This window comes from Labeo rohita, chromosome 1, assembly GCF_022985175.1.
Source record: "Labeo rohita strain BAU-BD-2019 chromosome 1, IGBB_LRoh.1.0, whole genome shotgun sequence".
In the NCBI taxonomy this organism is placed as follows: domain Eukaryota; kingdom Metazoa; phylum Chordata; class Actinopteri; order Cypriniformes; family Cyprinidae; genus Labeo; species Labeo rohita.
In genome coordinates, this window is record NC_066869.1 from 42725929 (window position 1) to 42745329 (window position 19401).

The 19401-nt window shown below is 33.5% G+C and overlaps 1 protein-coding gene and 1 non-coding gene across 2 annotated transcripts; both read left to right on the top strand.

Moving 5' to 3' along the window:
• The first annotated feature begins 309 nt into the window (after positions 1-309).
• LOC127172544 (U6 spliceosomal RNA) lies at positions 310-417 on the top strand. Its single transcript, XR_007828642.1, has one exon. It is a non-coding gene; the product is annotated as a U6 spliceosomal RNA (small nuclear RNA).
• A 1878-nt stretch (positions 418-2295) lies between these two features.
• ern2 (endoplasmic reticulum to nucleus signaling 2) lies at positions 2296-18936 on the top strand. Its single transcript, XM_051120319.1, has 22 exons — positions 2296-2641; positions 5661-5778; positions 5978-6011; positions 6821-6893; positions 6972-7044; positions 7295-7417; positions 8074-8178; positions 8280-8547; positions 8749-8827; positions 8904-9057; positions 9757-9884; positions 11668-11793; positions 12052-12271; positions 12594-12684; positions 12778-12967; positions 14552-14651; positions 14839-15038; positions 15151-15298; positions 15458-15585; positions 15658-15781; positions 15937-16004; positions 17348-18936. Exons 1-22 carry the CDS (start codon positions 2585-2587, stop codon positions 17516-17518), a joined length of 2778 nt encoding a protein of 925 aa, XP_050976276.1. The 5' UTR covers positions 2296-2584; the 3' UTR covers positions 17519-18936.
• Positions 18937-19401: the final 465 nt, after the last annotated feature.

Here is a 19401-nt window from a genome sequence, read left to right on the forward strand (position 1 = left end):
ACCTTGCTTCTGATTTGCAGACAAACTGAGGGGGCGGGCATTATGTAAACAATGACAAGCAGGAACGCCAATCATTGAACTAGAACGCAAGTATTTTACATACGTTCCAAAACGCTCCGCGCAAAAGCGTAAACCGTCCTAAAAATTGAGATTTTATTATTTTGAATGTCCCAGCATGTCTTATAAACAGCTTTACGGTATAACCAACTTGTTATGCAATTGACTTGTTGTCTAAACGTTTCGTTACCGTCATGCGTTTTTATAGCCAGTATCCGAACTATACATCTTGGCGTCTACGTCCAATCACTCGTGTTGTCTGAGATAACACACATAATAAAATTGGATAGATACAGAGAAGATTAGCATGGTCCCTTGCGCAAAGATGACACGCATAATCGTGAAGCGTATCCAACTTTTAAATGGATGAATGTTTTTAAACATTTCAAATATCTTTGTCCATATATAAAAGGCAAGGCAAGTTTATTTATATAGCACATTTCATACACAGAGGTAATTGAAAGTGCTTTACATAAAAGGAAGTAGAATAATCATAAAAACAATAATCAAAACAATAAAACAAAAATGTAAAATGTAAAAACTGATTGATATAATAATTTTAAAATGATTTAAAAATTGATTTAAAATAAATTTAAGACAGTTAAAAACAGAAAATGATTATACATAATGCAATCAGTTCGGACGAAGCACAGTGCTCATTCAGTAAATGCACAGCTAAACAGATGAGTTTTGAGTCTAGACATGTTATTTCATATATCAGACATGTTATTTCATATATCATTTTGTAATAAATAGGGCCAAAAAACAATTAGGAGTGATTAATTAATCTTTCGATAGCTTGTTTGTCACATGTTTTAACACACACATTTCTATATGAAATAATGTATATGAAATGATGTAAAGACAACTACGCATGTGTGTGTGTGTAAACATTTAGCGTTTGGTGGCCTTGATGCTAAAAATCTTGCACGAAAGGACAGCAAATGGTATATATTAAAACCCTTAATGTGTTTTAATAAAAAGTGGTATATTGGGTATATTAACTCAAAAAAATATATTTAATTAAAAATTATATTTTAAATAACAGTTTTCTATTTTAATATAGTTTGAAATATAATTTATACTTCAAATATAGTGATGTAAAACTAAATTTTCATCATTCATTACTCCATGTGTCACATGATCCTTTAGAAATCATTCTAATATGCTGATTCATTATCAATGTTAAAAATAGATGTGCTGCTTAATATTTTTTTGGAAGCTGATACTTTTTTCAGGATTCTTTGATAAGTAAAAAGTTAAGAAGAACAGCATTTATTCAGAATAGAAAACCTATCTAACAGTACACGTCTTTATTATCGCTTTTTAGATAGAAAGAAAGACAGACAGAAATTAAGACAGAAAGAAAGAAAAAATGTACTGACCCCAAACTTTAAACAGTTGTGTATATTGTTAGAAAAGATTTCTATTTTAAACAAATGCTGTTCTTTTTAATGTTTTATTCAGCAAAGAATCTTGAAAAAAGTATCACAGGTTGCAAATAAATAAATAAATATTAAGCAGTACAACTGTTTTCTGAAGGATCATTTGACACTGAAGACTGGAGTAATGAATCTGAAAATTCAGCTTTGCATCACAGAAATAAATTCTATTTTAAAGTATATTAAAATAGAAAACTACTATTTTAAATTGCAATATTTCACAGTATTACAGTTTCTTTCCTGTATCAAATCAGAGTATTTATTTATTTTTTTCAGAGCTTTAATGTTTTCATAGAAGCTGAATTTCAAAAATAATTATGAATATATATTCACTGGTGTAAAGAGACAGCTAGCCCAGATTATATTAACACTTTGTATGTTGCATTCAGATTAGTTATGCAGGCTCAGTATCTGTATAATTCTTATGTTTCAAATAACCATGTTGAGAAAACGACTAAACATAAAAAAAAAGGTTTCAGTATATTTTTCTTAATTTTAATGAGGTGATAAAACATTGCTTTTTCGATGGCACTAAAACTGCAGAAAATTATCTTTTGCCCACTTAATAAGCAGAGAGAATATTCTATGTTGAACCTCGAAAGTAAAAGAAAAAAGACCGAACGGGCCGTGTTGTCATCAATTGTCAGGGCACAAACTGTTATTGTTCCACGTGTTTTAAAATGACATCCAGTTTTCTCGAAACTCCGCCTTTCAACTCGGCGCAGCGAGACACGATTGGTCAGACGCACTGTCAATCAAACAAACATGGCCGTGCCTTCTAGTTTTCTACTCTATGCTCGTTGATTTGAGTGACATCACCAGTTCCGTCCCAACACGGAAATGTGCAATATTTGTTATTATAATATAGGATGAGTTGTCTGGCATGTTACAAGCATTTGCTGAACCGTAGCAGTACTGTAAGTGACTGAGTATGCCGCTGTGAAGTTTTTCCAGTACTTTGTGATGATGGCGTTTTGTTGGAGGAGTTTAGAGCCCGTTCGACCTTAGTGTATATTTACTGACACGGACCTAGAACACGCCGCAACTTCAATCAAACACAGAGCTGTCAGATTCAAGGAGAAATTATGGACTGGAAACAGTTGCTGCTGTTGTTGCTTAGCCTCGCTGGAAACGTGTCACAGGTAAATACAGGGGGAACTGGATCTCATGTGTTTACCACTTTATGTTGCTGGTCACCATAGGGAATGCACTGGGACAGGGATATGTTGATCTATTTTTGGCTACGCAGAGGCGGGGTGCTCTGGGGTTCCTGGAATGATAATTAAAAGTAATAAATAAACAAGAATAAAACAACCATTACACGTTATATATATTATTATATATTTATTTATTATAATTAATAAAGTAGTAATAATATATAGATCATTTACTAATAATAATGAATAATGCGTGCGAGTCATTTAGGCGAATCGGTTCATTTGAACGAACCTCTTCAAAAACCCGAATCACAGATTCCTTAGTTATATATCACTCAGAAGCGGCGAATTATGTTAATTATGGTTTTGATTAGGTACTGTAGATTGCATCTAATGGGTTTCCTATACTAAATGTGTGCTCTGGGGTTCCTGAAATTATAATTAAAAATGATAAACAATTAAACAACCATTACACATTATTATTATTATATATTACTTTATTATAATAATAATGTAATAATAATATATTGATAATTTACTAAGAATAATGAATAATGCGTGCGAGTCATTTAGGCGAATCGGTTCATTTGAACGAACCTCTTCAAAAACCGATTCACAGATTCCTTAGTTATAAATCACTCAGAAGCGGCGAATTATGTTAATTGTGGTTTTGATTAGGTACTGTAGATTGCATCTAATGGGTTTCCTATACTAAATGTGTGCTCTGGGGTTCCTGAAATTATAATTAAAAATGATAATTAATAATTAAACAACCATTACACGTTATTATTATATATTACTTTATTATAATAATAATGTAATAATAATATATTGATAATTTACTAAGAATAATGAATAATGCGTGCGAGTCATTTAGGCGAATCGGTTCATTTGAACGAACCTCTTCAAAAACCCGATTCACAGATTCCTTAGTTATATATCACTCAGAAGCGGCGAATTATGGTAATTATGGTTTTGATTAGGTACTGTAGGTTGCATCTAATGGGTTTCCTATACTAAATGTGTGCTCTGGGGTTCCTGAAATTATAATTAAAAGTGATAAATAATAATTAAACAACCATTACACATTATTATTATATATTACTTTTTTAAAATTAATAATGTAATAATAATATATTGATAATTTACTGAAAATAATGAATAATGCGTGCGAGTCATTTGGACAAATCAAACTTCTTCAAAAACCTGATTCACTCAACAGCGTCACTAGACGTCCCAGCACAGGTTTTTAGCATTCATTATGTTGTGAAATAGTTAGTGTTTTGACTTATGGTAATTATGGTTTTGATTAGGTACTGTAGGTTGCATCTAATGGGTTTTCTATACTAAATATGTGCTTTGGGATTCTGGAATGATAATTAAAAATAATAAACAAATAAACATAATTTAATAAATTAATAAATAAATTAATTAATATTTTTATTATTATTATATTTTATGATATTTAATAAAGTAGTATAATACAATGAGAATTTACTAATAATAATAAATAATGTGAGTCAGATTCATTTTGGCCAATCGGTTCGAATAATATAACACCAATAATTGGTGTTTTATAATTAACACTAAAGACTGAAGTAATGATTCTGAAAATTCAGCTTTGCATCACAGAAATAAATTCTATTTTAAAGTATATTAAAATAGAAAACCACTATTTTAAATTGCAATATTTCACAATATTACATTTTCCTGTATTTGTAATCAAATATGAGTATTTATTTATTTATTTATTTTAGAGCTTTAATGTTTTCATAGAAGCTGAATTTCAAAAATAATTATAAATATATATTTACTGGTGTAAAGAGACAGCTAGCCCAAAAATTTGTTCAAAAGACTGATTCGGGTTAGGGCCGATAGCCTTGTGGGCAGCATGCCGACATATGGCGCAGTTGTGCTTCAGGTCTCCACAGTTTGAATACTGGCTCATGGACCCTTCACAGTCCCATCCCACTAACTTAAAAAAAAGAAAAAAAATACATATTTGCTCATTATGTGTGTGAATCAGGCAAAAAGTTTGGAAGAAGTTGGAAACACAACCCCATTAACTGATGTTTTTTAAGCTCATTTCGGTTTGTGTTCCTACAATAGTGTCAAATAACCCGAACCTGAGCACGAGACCTGCATAGGCACGCGCTTAATAGGCCTTGTGCTGGAGAGCTCGCGCAATCCATGATGCATTGTTCCCAGAGCGGGTGCATGTGTGTTATTATAACAAGAGTTGCCATGAATGTGTGTGAAAATAGAGTAGTGAGTTTTAAGTTAGGTGGGCTATATGATAATTTCTTTTAATCACTTAGAGCTTTAGGTTTAGTTTGAACTAAGGTAATATACTATCTTAAATGTAAAATATTGTACACCCTCAAATAAATAATAATTGTATTCTGTGTTGCCATGTTTCTGCAAGTTATACACAGTGAACTTTATTATACATTACATAATGGATATGGTGTCAGTAGGGGGTTAGATAGATATCTTACAGCAGTGAACTGAATATGTCACAAGATTCAAAAAATGTTACTTAAAATCATGTGAAAAAGGAATAAGAAATTTGAAACAAAAATGAAAAACATAGTGAGTAATATTGACTCATTTAAAGATGACCTTCTCAGTCATATAATGGCAGGCAGTTTTTTGGTAAATATAGGAGTGGCGTTAGAAAGGAGGATATCCTGGTTAATAGCCGTTGACTGTTAACCATACTCTCTAACACAAACACACATACACACCTCTGAAGCTATATTGGCCTATATACCCTCCCCCTAAATCTAACTTTAACAGACAAGTTGGCATTATTAGATTTAAAGCTAAACGTGATTTTAAAAATATTGGACTTCACAAGTATAGCCAAACACACACACTCAGTCAGTTTCAAGAGAACACACTGTGGGTATTTCCGGATACGTATCAGGTAGCGATTAGTTTTAAATAGTCTGATATCTTCAGTGTGGTTTGTGAAAAGGTGTTTTACTGGTTTCTCTTTCAGTGTGAGGGAGGAAGTTCAGTCTCTCTCCCAGAATCTTTGCTCTTTGTTTCTACATTGGATGGAAATCTGCATGCCGTCAGTAAACAGACCGGAGACATCAAATGGACACTAAAGGAAGGTGTGTGTGTATCTGCATGCATGTATGTGCATTATGACAAATGATAATAAAAAGAAAATTATCATGCAGTGCTGATTTTGTTGTTACTTAAAATGTTATTCCATGACGTATTTTTAAGAGTATTGTAATTGTAGTATAATCTGCCAAACAACTTCCATAACCATTCTCTCTCTCTCTCTCTCTCTCTCTCTCTCTCTAGATCCCATCATACAGGTTCCTACCTATTTCCAAGAGTAAGTGTTTAACAGTTTATGAATGTACACTACTACATTTAGGATTGGTAAGATTTTAAAAAATGTTGTTGAAAGTCACTCATGCTCATCAAAGTGAAATACAGTGAAAATACATTTAAAAAAAAGTAATATTGTGAAATATTACTATTTAAAATAAACATTTTTTTTTATTTTACTGTAAATTTAAAATATATTTAGAATTAAATAATTTTTTAATCTGACATTACTCCAGTCTTCTGTATCATGATCTTCAGAAATATATGCTGATTTGTTGCTCAAGTAACATTTCTTATCATCAAAACAGTTGAAAACAGTTGCGCTACCTAATATTTGAAATATTACATGAAACTGTGAAACCATAATATATTTTTTTCAGGATTCTTTGATGAATAGAAGGTTCAGAAGAACAGTGTTTATTTAAAATAGAAGTCTTTGGTAACATTATAAATGCTGCTATTGTCACTTTTGGTTAGTGTAATCAATCCTTGCAGGGTAAAAGTAAATATAAAATTAAATATTAATTTAAAAAAGTAAATAACATCTTGAAAGATCTTAATGTCAATAATGTTTGAAAAACAGTATCTTGATGTAATAACTGTAATAAAATAAATGTAATAACTTGCTTTTTTGTCTGAAACAACATTCTCTAATTAATGACATCACTCAAGCCATGTAGTATATTGAACACTATTACCATTAGCCAAATACAATTTAGTTACTGTTTTAAAATTGCATTTAGGTCTCACGCCTTTATGGTACATAATGCCAACATTTTGTGATCCAACTTTAAAGTCTGTTTCCTTTTGTAGGCCAGGCTTTCTACCAGATCCCAGTGATGGCAGTCTGTATGTACTAGGAGGCAAGCGCAAAGAGGGTCTGATGGTGAGTTTCATCGGCAGGGGTGCGAGTGTGTTTGTCAGAGATTTGTAGCTCAGTCGTTTATGGATCTTCTCTTCTCAGAAACTCCCGTTCACTATTCCAGAACTGGTCCAGTCTTCTCCCTGCAGGAGCTCTGATGGGGTGCTCTACACGGGTAATGTTTTTGTGTTGTAATGTTTTTGGTGAAATCTGTGTTTGATATATGATTTTGAGGTAATGAAGGTTTCCCGAGCACATTAGTTTTTGAAAAAGTGATTTCCAGCTGATTGTGATCTTTCAAAATGTATGAAAATAAATAAAAGCTTAAAAGTCATGGACGTACTATTTTGCAGAGTGGAACCTTGATAACAAGCTCCATGCCCTTGTACGCTCTTTTTTTTATTGTACTTTGTGCATTTCTCTAGGTAAAAAACAGGACACTTGGTTTGTGGTTGATCCTCAGACAGGTGAAAAACAGACAAGCCTGAGCACCTCCTCTTCAGACTCCATTTGCCCCTCTGCCCCTCTGCTGTTCATTGGTCGTACAGGTCCGAACACACATACATGAACCTTGTCTCTATTATAAATACACCCTGAGTCATTCTGACATTGCACATGTATATATGTGACCCTGAACCACAAAACTAGTCATAAATCCATGAGTCCATTTTTTGAAATTGACATTTATACATAATCCTAAAGCCCTGATACCTTTGAGGAATTTAGTAGACCACAGCTACCGAAAGAGCTGACAAATGGCAGAGACAAGAAACACTAGATGCCATCCTGGCATGAGGGCACGAGGTAAACATGCCGACACTTATCATGACACTGCGGCCACTGAAGGAGTTTCTCAGAGCGGATTTCACATGATATCCAAGGGCTTTAAGACTTCCTGTGGGGAAAAATCAATGGTACGGCATTTGGTTTAAGTCTACGCTTATATCCATCGCCACCTGGAAGCTGTTTCAGTAACTGTGGTCATCGTATCAGTATTTTATTTCCACAGCTGTATTGCGGGAAAAATAACAACAGGTAGTGCCAGTAGCTCACTAAGTGCAACCATTTCACATAATCAAAATAATAGCATTTATCAAATAAATGCAGCCTTAGTGAGCATAAAATACTTTTTTGGAAATTTTACCCAGCCCAAGCTTTTGACTGGTTGTGTATGTAATGCATGTATCCACGCGCATGTCTGCAGAATATATGATCACCATGTATGATACGAAGACTCAGGAACTCCGCTGGAATGCCACCTACAACGACTACTCCGCACCTCTCTATGATGACAAAAAATATGAATATAGTAAGTTCTTCACCACACATGCATAGATTTTACAAGCCAATCTATATTTTTTAGGGGTAATTTTAGATATCGTCACATTTGCGTGTGTCTGTGTATCACAGAGATGTCACACTTTGCGTCCAGCGGGGACGGTCTGGTGGTTACGGTGGATCGGGACTCTGGTGAGGTCTTGTGGATGCAAAAGTTTGAGTCGCCAGTGGCAGGGTTTTACTTATGGAGTCAGGACAGTCTGCGGCGAGCGCCTCATCTGACGGTCGCAACAGAAACCCTGCGTTACCTCACCTTCACTGCAGAAAACACACAGTCCCACACCATGAAGTGGATGTACCACTTCACAAAGGAGAACCACAGCACTAAGACTCAGCTAGTGTAAGACAGTAATCTTTCAAAAACACATCTATTTATAGGGATAATTCACCACCCCAAAAATTAGTTCTGTCATCATTTACTCACCCTTTTGTACCAAACCTGTATGCCTTTTTTAAAAAAGGTGATTAACTATAAAACAAATGATCAAGTGATTACCTTATTATAAAGTAATTGTGTTTTTATGTGTGCATATTTTCATAGTCCTACTCTCTATGTTGGCAAGACAGACTCTCATCTGTATGCTTCTAGCTCTCTTGTGCACCAAGGTGTGGCAATAGTGGTAAGTGCTGCTATTTATTTGTCAAAACCAACAGTAAAACTGCCTTGTGATTAACAATATCCTGTTCCTATGGCAGCCAAAAGGGCTCACTCTTGCACGCATTGAGGGGCCAGTCACAGCAGATGTCACAATGGGTAATGGGCGGCCTGAGTGTGAGATCACACCCAGCACTGACGTGAAATATCCACCAGGAAGCAGCAATTCTCTGCAGAATCATTGGTTGCTGATTGGTATGGCCAACACTTGAACACAATCCATTTATCATTTATGTACACTCTAAATTTTGCTCACTTACATACGCACTTCAAGATAAATACACGTGCTACAAAACACACAGTTTAAAGGGTTATTAATTACTCACCCTCATGTTTCAAACCCTTAAATCCTTTGTTAATCTTCAGAACACAAATTAAGATTTTTGATGAAATCCGAGTGCTTTCTGACCCTGCATAGACATCAATGCAATTACCACGTTCAAGGCCCAGAAAGGTAGTAAGGATATCAACAAAATAGTCTATATGACATCAGTGGTTCAACCATGGACCGTTTAATAAAGTCGTTTTTGTTTTCTTTATGGACAAAAAGTATTCTCGTAGCTTCATAAAATTAAGGTTGAAGCACTGATGTCATTGGACTATTTTAACAATGTCCTTACTACCTTTCTGGGCCTTGAATGTGTCAGTTGCATTGCTGTCTATGCAGGTTCAGAAAGCTCTTGGATTTAATCAAAAATATCTTAATTTGTCTTACGGGTTTGGAACGACATTTGGTGAGTAGTTAATGACAGAATTTCCATTTTTGGGTAAACTATCTCTTTAATGTTTATTCAGTTATTCAATGTCAATTAATATTAGTTATGCATTTAAAAAAGATTGTATTATATCTATGCATATGTAGCTTTGTCTGTATGTCTATGTGTGTGTGAGCAGGTCACCATGAAATCCCTCCTTTGGCTCACACCACCATGCTGAGAGATTTCCCAGAGAACCTGCAGCGCTCTGGTGATGTCATCCCACCTCGAGGTTCTGGTTCTTCTTTCCGTTCTCCATCTCACCCAGTAAGTCCAATGCACAGTTCACTCAGAAATTAAAAAGTGATGTATTCACCTTCATGTTGTTCTAAACCTGCATTACATTATTTCTTTAGTAAAAACACATAAAGGGACATTTTGCATAATGTTCACGCTTTTGTTTTTCATAAACTGTAAAAAAAAATGCTAATAATACCATAAAAATACCATAAAAGTGTTCCATAAAAAGTGTACCAAGTAATCTATACAACTTCAGCCATATCCTCTAAATCTTATGGAGCTATATAATAGTTTTGGAAAAAAAATGACTTAATTTTACATTCATATTTACATTTATGCATTTAGCATATGGTTTTATCCAAAGTGACTTACAAAGAAGAAATAAAAACAATTCATCAAGGACCCAATAATATTCAATGGCAAGTTTATTTGACAACTAGATTAGCACATTTTTTTGTGAGTGTGTAAATGCATAAGTACATTGGTTTAAGGGTGTGAGGTGGTTAAGCACTTGTAGAAGAGGTGTGTCTAAGTTATTCTTCACTGAAAATCACTGAAAACAGTTGAGGTCAAAAGTTTACATCCCCCTTTCAGAATCATTAAAAATGTTAATTATTTTAGCAAAAATGCAGGAGATCATACATAATGCATGTTATTGCTTATTTAGTACTGACTTGAATAAGATATTTTAAATAAAATATGTTTACATATAGTCCACAAGAGAAAATAAATAGTTGAATTTATAAAAAATAACCCGGTTCAAAAGTTTACATCCTCTTGATTGTTCACGCTTTGTTGTTACCTGAATGATCCACAGGTGTGTTTTTTTTTTTGTTTTGTTTAGTGTAGTTGTTCATGAGTCCCTTGTTTGTCCTGGACTGCCTGCTGTTCTTCAGAAAAATCTTTCAGATCCCACAAATTCTTTGGTTTTTCAGCATTTTTGTGCATTTGAACCCTTTGATTTTGACATTCATCTTTTCACACATTGATGAACTCATATGCAACTATTAAAGAAGGTTCAAACACTCACTGATGCCCCAGAAGGAAACACAATGCATTAAGAGCTGGAGGGTGAAAACTTGTTGAATTTGAAGATCAGGATAAATTTAATTTATTTTATCTTCTGTAAGTATCTTCTGGGCAGTACTAAATGAAAAAGTATGATGTACACATTTCCATTCTGTTCAAAAGTTTTCACCCCTGGCTCTTAATGCATGTTTTTCCCTTCTGGAACATCAGTGAGTGTTTGAACCTTCTGTAATAGTTGCGTCTGAGTCCCTCAGTTGACCTCAGTGTGAAAAGATGGATCTCACAATTATACAGTCATTGTTGGAAAGGGTTCAAATACACAAAAATGCTGGAAAACCAAAGAAATTGTGGGACCTGAAGGATTTTTCTGAAGAACAGCAGGCAGTTTAACTGTTCAGGACAAACAAGGGACTCATGAACAACTATCATTAAACAAAAAAAAAGCTGTGGATCATTCAGGTAACAACACAGTATTAAGAATCAAGGGGATGTAAACTTTTGAACCAGGTCATTTTTTATAAATTCAATTATTATTTTCTCTTGTGGACTATACATAAACTACACATCTTTTATGTAAAATATCTTATTCAGGTCAATAAATAAACAATAACATGCATTTTGTATGATCCCTCACATTTTTGCTAAAATAAATAACAGTTTTAATGATTTTGAAAGGTGGATGTAAACTTTTGACCTCAAATGTAGCTGAGACATCTCATGCATGATGAAATTGCAAGCTTTCTGAACAGCCAAGCACAAACTTGTCATCTTGTGTTTACAGTTGCCACCGGTAACAAAGCACAGCTCTTCCCCCGTGTTGCCAGACTCCCTGACCTCTGACCCCATGACCGTGCTGGTGGTGACACTGCTGCTGGGAGCGTGGATTGCCTTCCTAACCCACAAAAGGGTGTGTAGTAAAGAGTGTATTTTGAATATAACTTCAGAGCTGGAGGGCCACTGTCCTGCAGAGTTTAGCTCTTACCCTAATCAAACACACCTGAACAAGCAAATCAGTGTCTTCAAGATCACTAGAAAGCTCTACAGGCAGGTGTGTTTGATTAGGGTTGGAGATAAACTCTGCAGGACAGTTGCCTATCACTGATGTATATGTATATAATATATATAAACAGGAATAAAAACAGTCTGTTCTTCTCTTTTCAATCAGCCTGTCAAAAAATCCCAAAGATCTGAAGAGCCAGTGGATTCCAACCCTCTGCCGGTGTTGACCAATCAGAGCACTAACACAGAACCAAATGCTCCGCCCTCAACTTCATCTTACAACAACCACAGCCATTCAGAGAAGACTAGTTCTGTTGCATCCAATCAAACTCAGCCATTCTCAAGCAAAGACTCCACCCCAGTAACGACAGCTGGCCAATCACAGAGTATGGAAACTATTCTATATCCATGTAAAATATTGAGCTTTATTCATGTAACACACACAAAAAAATCCAATTTATTCCAAACTATTCTTAACAAAATTGTTGCTTTTATGATTGATTATAAGAATTATTATTTTTCAAGAATTATTTTGTGAATAATTAACACAGAAAATTGTTCTGCTTGTATTTCATGAATGAGGCCCATTATTTTTTATTTATTTTTATTTTTTTTGCTTTTGCAGCAGTTTATTTCATTTACAAATCTATATGTTGTTCACTATAATTTAAGCCTTTAGTTATTTGTGTTTTAACTTATATTTTTCAGGTGAACAGCCTGATGTTGTGGAAGTTGGTAAAATCTCTTTCAGCCCTGCTGAGGTGTTGGGCCATGGGACAGAAGGAACCTTTGTGTTCAGGTGGGTTATTATGGATTGTGATACTAGGTTTTTCCACTGGTTTGGTTCGGTTGGTTGTTCTTTACCTTAAATTCACTTGTGTTATACATGCAGGGGTCATTTTGACGGTCGACGTGTGGCGGTAAAGCGCATCCTTCCGGAGTGTGTGGAGTTTGCAGAGCGAGAGGTTCAGCTTCTGCGTGAATCAGACGAGCATCCCAATGTCATCCGTTACTTCTGTACAGAGCGGGACAGACAGTTCACTTACATCGCCATAGAGCTGTGTGCCGCTACACTGCAGCAGGTGTGTTTCATTGAGTGTGTTTTGAGAACACAGGAGTGCATTTAAGTGGTACTCCTTTGCTTTCCGCTTTTCATTGTTTCATCGTGATTTATGAAGTTAGTCTATATGAGGCAGGAACATGAGAATTTTATCATTTGAATGAAAACGTCAACCAGTGGCCAACAAGAAAATCTGTTTGAACTGTGCATTTAGGGTTAGAGTTAGGCTAGTTGTATAATAAGAAGTATAATATAATGTAATAAAGTAAAATATAATATACACAATACAATTTACAGATTAATTTAGTATTATTATACTTTTATAGTATTTATTCATATGATGAATTAGCTTTTATTTTTATATTTTCAGTTCTCATTTTAGTTTAGGTTTCAGTAATTAATTTTTTTAAAATACTTTTTAGCTTTATTTTTATTTCAGTTTTAGTAATTTTAATACTTTCTTTCTTGAACACACTTCTGATTTGTTTTTCATCTAATATTTATATTTTATTTCAGCTTTCAATTAACAAAAACATGTTTTAAAAGTTTTAGTTTTAGTTAACAATAACATGGGCAAACCACTGAACAAAACCATGCAGTGTTTTTATTAAAAATTTTTTTTAGTTATTTTAGTATTAATAAACCATAACTGTTATATGTTCAGTTAGCTTTTATTTTTAGATAAAAAATTTATCTAATTTAAAATTTAAATTCTTAGGTTTAGGTTTCAGTAATTTAGTTAAATTAGTTCTTGTTTGTTTGTTTTTTAAATACTTGTTAGCTTCATTTTCATTTCAGTTTTATTCATTTTGTTACTTTCTTGCTTAACATACTTTTGAATAGACTTTTATGTTTTTTACGTTTTTCATCTAATATTTATATTTTATTTTATTTCAGCTCTATTTCAATTAACAGAAACGCTTTTTTTAGCTAACAATAACAGCATTGAACCACTTAACAAACATGCAGTATTATTAGTATTTCGTTTGGTTATTTTAGTATTAATAAACTGCTATATGTTCGATTAGCTTTTATTTTGATATTTTAGTTTTCATTTTAGTTTAGGTTTTAGTGATTTTGTTTGTCTTTTTTTTTTTTTTTATTTCAGTTATAGTTTTGGTAATTTGAATACTTTCTTAACATATTTTGAATACATTTCTAATTAAGGTTTTTTTTTTTAAGTTTACGTTTTTCATTTAACATTTATTTCATTTTAGCTTTATTTGAGTTCATTTGAGCAAAAAAATGCTTTGTAAAAGTTTGAGATATCTAACAAAAATGAGTGAGATTTATGCTTAAAGTATCTGCAAAGCCAAGTGCAAATGCACTTATATTCAAGATGCATTTTCTGACGAATATGCAAAATTCCTTAAAGATGGTTTAAGGATTTAGATGTTTCTACTAAAAAGCAAGACAAAAACTATGATTTCTATAAGGACTTTAGCAATATGCCACTACTAATATGACAATATTCTTGTACTGTACTGCATTTTCTATTTTCTTTAAACTGTATAATAACATTTTTAGTATTCCTATTCATTAGTATAATCAACTGTGATTTCAGTTTCAAATGCAATCTGATTTGGGTTTTCTGTTTTGTTTGTAGTATGTGGAGGACCCAAGCTGTCCTTATTCAGACCTGAACCCAGTGTCCCTGCTTGACCAGACTATGTGTGGCCTCAGTCACCTGCACTCCCTCAATATTGGTGAGTCACAGTTGCCATAGCAACAATTCCAATCATAACTTCCTTCCTGAAAATTCTTAAAAGCGCAATTAGTATTGCATTACACTAATGTTTATTAATTGCCATTGAGTAACTGGATGTTGAAGGCATACATGCATGCAAGCCGACCAACCCACTGTCATTTGTAATCTGTCCCTCTTGTACTCAGTTCACAGGGATTTAAAGCCACGGAATATTTTACTCTCTCTCCCGGGTGCATTGGGTCGAGTCCGGGCGGTGATCTCAGATTTCGGCTTGTGTAAGAAGCTTCCAGATGGTCGCCATAGTTTCAGCCTACGCTCTGGAATACCAGGAACCGAAGGCTGGATTGCCCCTGAATTACTCATAAATGCTCCAAAAGGGAACCCTGTATGTCCTGTAGACATTGCATATGGTCTGCTGAATTCAATAAAAAAAATCACTAAATAAGATATATTCTGTTTAAGTTTGTCTCCTTTTCCCTCTAATTTTCTGTCTTTAGACAAGTGCTGTGGATATATTTTCAGCCGGATGTGTGTTTTATTATGTGACGTCCAAAGGACAGCATCCGTTTGGTGATACTCTGCGGCGTCAAGCTAATATCCTTTCTGGAGTCTATAACCTCGACCACTTTATGGAGGACATACATGGTTTGTGCATGCATGAATTTATAAATGCATGTATTGTGTTATCACGAACATAAATGTAGAAATGTTTTTTAAAACCTTAAATAAAACAGACCATTATTTGGCCATTTTAACATTTCTAGCATTAACTAATAACTGTGTTGTTTGGCTGTTTTGGTGTAGAGGATGTGATTGGCAGAGATCTGATTGAGCGGATGATCAATGCTGAACCAGAAATGCGTCCCTCAGCAGCGTCTGTCCTCAAACATCCCTTTTTCTGGAGCCCAGAGAAACAGCTGCAGTTCTTTCAGGTGTGTGTGTTTGTTTGTTTATTGAAGGGTCTAATGAGAAAGTGCAGTGCTGACGTTGTTGTTTGGCTGTAGGATGTCAGTGACAGAATAGAGAAGGAGCCGGCAGACAGCGCCATAGTGGCCCGTCTGGAGAGCTCTGGCAGATTTGTTGTAAGAACTAACTGGAGGATGCACATATCGCCACCACTGCAGGCTGGTAAGCACTACAAATTACCATTACAAAAATACTATAACATTTTTAATTTATAGAAATATTGAATAAAATGTGGAATGGTTTGGTGTGTATGAAATAAAATGTTTATTCATCCATGTATATTTATATGTCTAATATAAAATTTTTCCATCTGGCAGATCTTAGAAAATTTCGTACATATAAAGGAAACTCTGTGAGAGACCTGCTTAGAGCAATGAGAAATAAAGTAAGTGTTCATGTGTTTTTACATATGAAATGTTTTGCATATAAAAGTAAATAATGACTAAAACAAAACAATTCATATTGCACTAATAATATAATATAATATAATATAATAACACAACACAACACAATATAATATAATAAGTGTGGTAAGTTTTAATGTTTAAGTCACTTATGTTCAAGGCTGCATTAATTTGATACAAAATACAATTAAAAAAAAACTATTTTAATAATATTTTAAAATGTAATTTATTCCTCTGTTGGCAAAGCTGAATTTACAGATCACTTTTAATCAATTTAATGCATCCTTGCTGAAAAAAATTATTTCTTTCCAAAAACAAAAATCTTAGTTGCACAAAACTTTTGAATGGTTATAATATAATATAATAATAATAATATTTAAAAGTTTAGGGTTGGTAGGGTTTGGGTTGGTTGAAGTCTCTTATGCTCATCAAGGCTGCATTTATTTGAAAACAGTAAAAACAGAATATAATATAATATAATATAATATAATATAATATAATATAATATAATAAGGGGGTCTGTAAGATTTTTTAAATGTTTTAAAAAACAGTCATATTGTGACATTATTGCAATTTAAAAGAACTGTTTTCTGTTAAACTGCTTTAATATACTTTAAAAAATAAATAATTATCATGATGACAAATATTTAATATATCAATATATCAATTTAATATATTTAATATTAATATATCAATTTAATGTGCCCTTGCTAAAAAAAAAAAAAGAAAAATTCTTTCAAAAAATAAAAAAATCTTAGTGACAAAACTTTTGAATGGTTATAATAATATAAAATAATATAATATAATATAATATAATATACCAACATAACAGAACATAACATCATAAAAGTTTAGGGTTGGTAAGTTATTAACATTTAAGTCTCTTATGCTCAGCAATGCTGCATTTATTTGATAAAAAAATACAGTAAAAACAGAAATATTGTAAAATATTTTTACAAACTATTATTCTATTTTAATATATTTTTTCCTCTGTTGGCAAAGCTAAATTTTCACCTTCAAAAAATTAATTAATTAATTAAAAAAAAAAAAAAATCTTAGTAACACCAAACTTTTGAATGCTTGGCAGATTTTTCTAAGTCTCTTATGCTCATCAAGGCTGCATTTATTTAAATAAAAGTACAGTACAACAGAAATATTGTAATATATTATTAAAAATTTTTATGCTATTTTAAAGTGTAATTTTCATCTTCAATAAACCATGAATGTATTCATTTATTTAAAAAAATTAAATAAAAATACTGACCCCAAACATATGAGCACTAATAATATAATATAAAACCTTTCTTCTAATGTTTTTCAACAGAAGCATCATTATCATGAGCTCCCACCAGAGGTTCAGACAGCTCTCGGTGAAGTCCCTGATGGCTTCGTGGTATATTTTACCTCTCGTTTCCCCCGGTTACTGCTTCACACGCATTCAGCTCTTAGCATCTGTGCCCCCGAGAGACTCTTTCACCCATACTACCACCACTGAACATCCACAGAGACATGCTTGTTTGTTCCTACACTGGACTGGAGAGGAAATGTAAGATCCTTGAGGAAACAGAGACCTCGAGGACTCAGCTAAACACTGTCGATGTATAATTCTGTACTTCAGGACTGTGAGCACATCTCGTTGTAGAACACCACTGACAGTTTTCTCCTAAACAGCCTACTAGGCTTGCTGAGCAAAATTACCTAGGTTTTTATGCCTATGCTTTTATAGGTTAGATTAACCAAAAAAGTTACTGAGTGTATTAAAGGGCTTTTACAGAGCTGCCATTGTTTGCTGCTGGTTTTATGATGTGAACCAAATAGCAAAGAAATAAAAGGCCATATTTTCTGATGAGTTGACATCGGCCAATAGATTGGCACATGTTCTACCATTTCTGTCAGTTTTGGTTATTTTAATTCTGACTTTTAACACACAAGATTACTGAATCGCCAACTGACTACTTATATTCTTAATAGGTAGAAAGTTAAGTATTTTCATACTAAAGACATGGTTTCTTAAAGTTATAGTTCACCGGTTTCAAAATGCCAGGTTACATGCTTAAAGAACGATAAAAGCCAGAAAAACTTCCACTGATATTTGCAGATATATGACGATATTTGATTATTAGTGGACAAAAAAACAAAAATACTAGTTTGTCTGTGTCATATTGTACACTAAGTGTACATGTATTTGTGTGATTCAGATACACTGGAACTGGGATATTTTGCTGTTGATTTTGCTTTGTGTGGTTTTAATTGCAGCTTCGTGCTACATTTATGGATCTTTTTCCACCACACATTGCAGCTTCATTCTCATCTCTGTGATGTTACAGCTGAGAGTGTTACAGCTTTAAAAGACAAAAATTGTGAAGTATTTTACAGCCTGCTGGACTCTAGTTTTATACTGCTAGTTTAAATAATATGTCTTTTTATAAATTAAGTGTTGAGGATTTTTGCCACTGGAAATATTCACTGAATGTGCCTTTGTTTTTCTGTCCAGTGAAGATTAAATGAATTTGCCAAAACATCTTTGTAAAAGTGGGACAGATCAAAAACTGCTATACTTGATTCAGATTAATGTTGTTGCGGACATGTTTGTTATGGATTTCCATTGGACAAAATAATGATTATTTCAGGTGGTATTGACACACTGTTAATTACAAGATACTTTGAAGAATACTGTGATATTACCATTTTTCATGTACAACAATGTGGTAGTGCTGTGATACTTTTATGTGCCATTTTACTACAGGATCTACAACACATGTAACTACATGAAAAATGTTTTGAACCTAAAAATGAAACTTTTTTTATACTGATTTGTGCCCTGCAGAACAGTCTGGACAGTGATATAATCTTGCTTTTTGTTTTGAGCACAAAACAAACCTAAATAAACAGTACGTTTAAGCATTTGATTTCATTTTTTTCAGCCACTGAATCTAGGTTTAGTTTATTGTGTCATCAATCGGCCATATTGGCGACACTGAATGTAAACAATGCCACTGAACTGAACAAAACTTGCATATTTTGTTGATTATTGCTGCTGAAAATGGTAAATTATAGTCATGTTTTGGGCTGTATTGTGGGCCGTATGGCTACTTTTGGAGTACTATAGACTGCCAAAAGGTATATCAAGGACAAATCAAGGAGTAGAGTGGAAAAAACTGAGAAGAGGAACAAAAGGCATTTGTGGTTGGCCAATCTGAACCAGGATGTCCAGCGCAAAAATCTCAACATTCGTGATTGTTCTTGGCATTTCCGGTCAGGTAGGTGAAATATTATGCTAATATCTTAATACTGTTCGTATGTATCTTTATCACCTATTAATTTTAGTTTGTCAAAACATTGCGCCCTTTCATGCTCACTTAGTCCCTCTCTATACGA